At 40.9% G+C, this 1074-nt stretch overlaps 1 protein-coding gene across 1 annotated transcript in view; it reads right to left on the bottom strand.

The window, feature by feature from the left end:
* Positions 1 to 1074, bottom strand: part of LOC101342807 (uncharacterized) — a 48238-nt gene that overhangs the window by 8340 nt on the left and 38824 nt on the right. Inside the window, exon 4 of the mRNA XM_023724608.1 lies at positions 10 to 183. Coding sequence (XP_023580376.1) covers positions 10 to 183 — 174 coding nt within the window. The remainder of the gene's footprint in view (positions 1 to 9; positions 184 to 1074) is intronic.

Below are 1074 nucleotides of genomic sequence, written 5' to 3'. Positions count from 1 at the left end.
CTGAGTAACTCCTCAAAGGCCGTTACTGTGTTCTTGACGTGCTGGATGAGAAGGGATGAGACAGCTCTCCCAATCCTCATCTTCTGCCGTAGGCTGGTCAACTCTCTAGCCTGATTCTGAATTAAGGAATGATATTTCCTAAAGTAGGAAAGAAGAGGAAGAAATAAGAGTGGAAAGGAGTGACTGGTAGATTATGGCACTTGAGCAGATGGAACTTCGTGAGTATCACCAAAGGAGCCCCCACAATGAATTCTAGCACATGGTTAGTGACCTGAATGTGGTCGAAGGAATGAAGGAAGGAAAACAAAACCTTCCTCTGTGTGAAAGACCCCTTCTAAGACTGTCATTCCCTCTGTCTCATACTTCTGAAAATTGAACCAGGTTTTCTTCTCTAGCTCTGCTTGAAAAGCTGACCACTCTTCAGCCCATAGCCATTTTCATATAGTAAACAAAGCCAGGTGTTCATTGAAAGTTGAAAGGAAAATCAACCAAAGGGTCAAGAAAGAAAATTGTGGTGGAATTGAACTAGGAGGTAATTAAGAATAAATTTTTCTCTGAGCAAATATGACATCACAGGATTTCATTATGCTCTAATTATTTTATAAATATTTGTCATGCTCCCCAAACTTGACTATAAGGTCTGTGAAGGTAGATACAGTGCATATTTTTATGTGTTTCACAAACCCAGTATAGCATGGCTGCATGTTAGGTACTTGATGAATCTTTAAAATAACATAATCCTAAATCTGTTTTAGCACTTTTAATCATCTACTCAACTACCATCTAATTCTTGAAAACGCTCTATGCTTTTACCAGTAAGTGGTTGTCTAGAAGGAGGTTTTCAAATTCCTGTCTGTCTTGGTTATCTAGTGCTGCTGTAACAGAAATACCCCAAATGGATGGCTTCAACAAAGAGTTTATTCTCTCACAGTCTAGTAGTCTAAGAGTCAGAATTCAGGGCGCCAGCTCCAGGGGAAGGCTTTGTCTCTCTGTTGGCTCTGGAGGAAAGTCCTTGTCATAAATCTTCCCCTGGTAGAGGAGCTTCTCCGAGGAGGAACCTCAGGTCCAAAGGAC

The sequence above is a fragment of the Trichechus manatus genome, unplaced genomic scaffold, assembly GCF_000243295.1.
Source record: "Trichechus manatus latirostris isolate Lorelei unplaced genomic scaffold, TriManLat1.0 scaffold00250, whole genome shotgun sequence".
Taxonomy (NCBI): Eukaryota; Metazoa; Chordata; class Mammalia; order Sirenia; family Trichechidae; genus Trichechus; species Trichechus manatus.
Note: the sequence above shows the minus strand (reverse complement) of the source record. Positions and strands in the feature narration are given on the sequence as shown.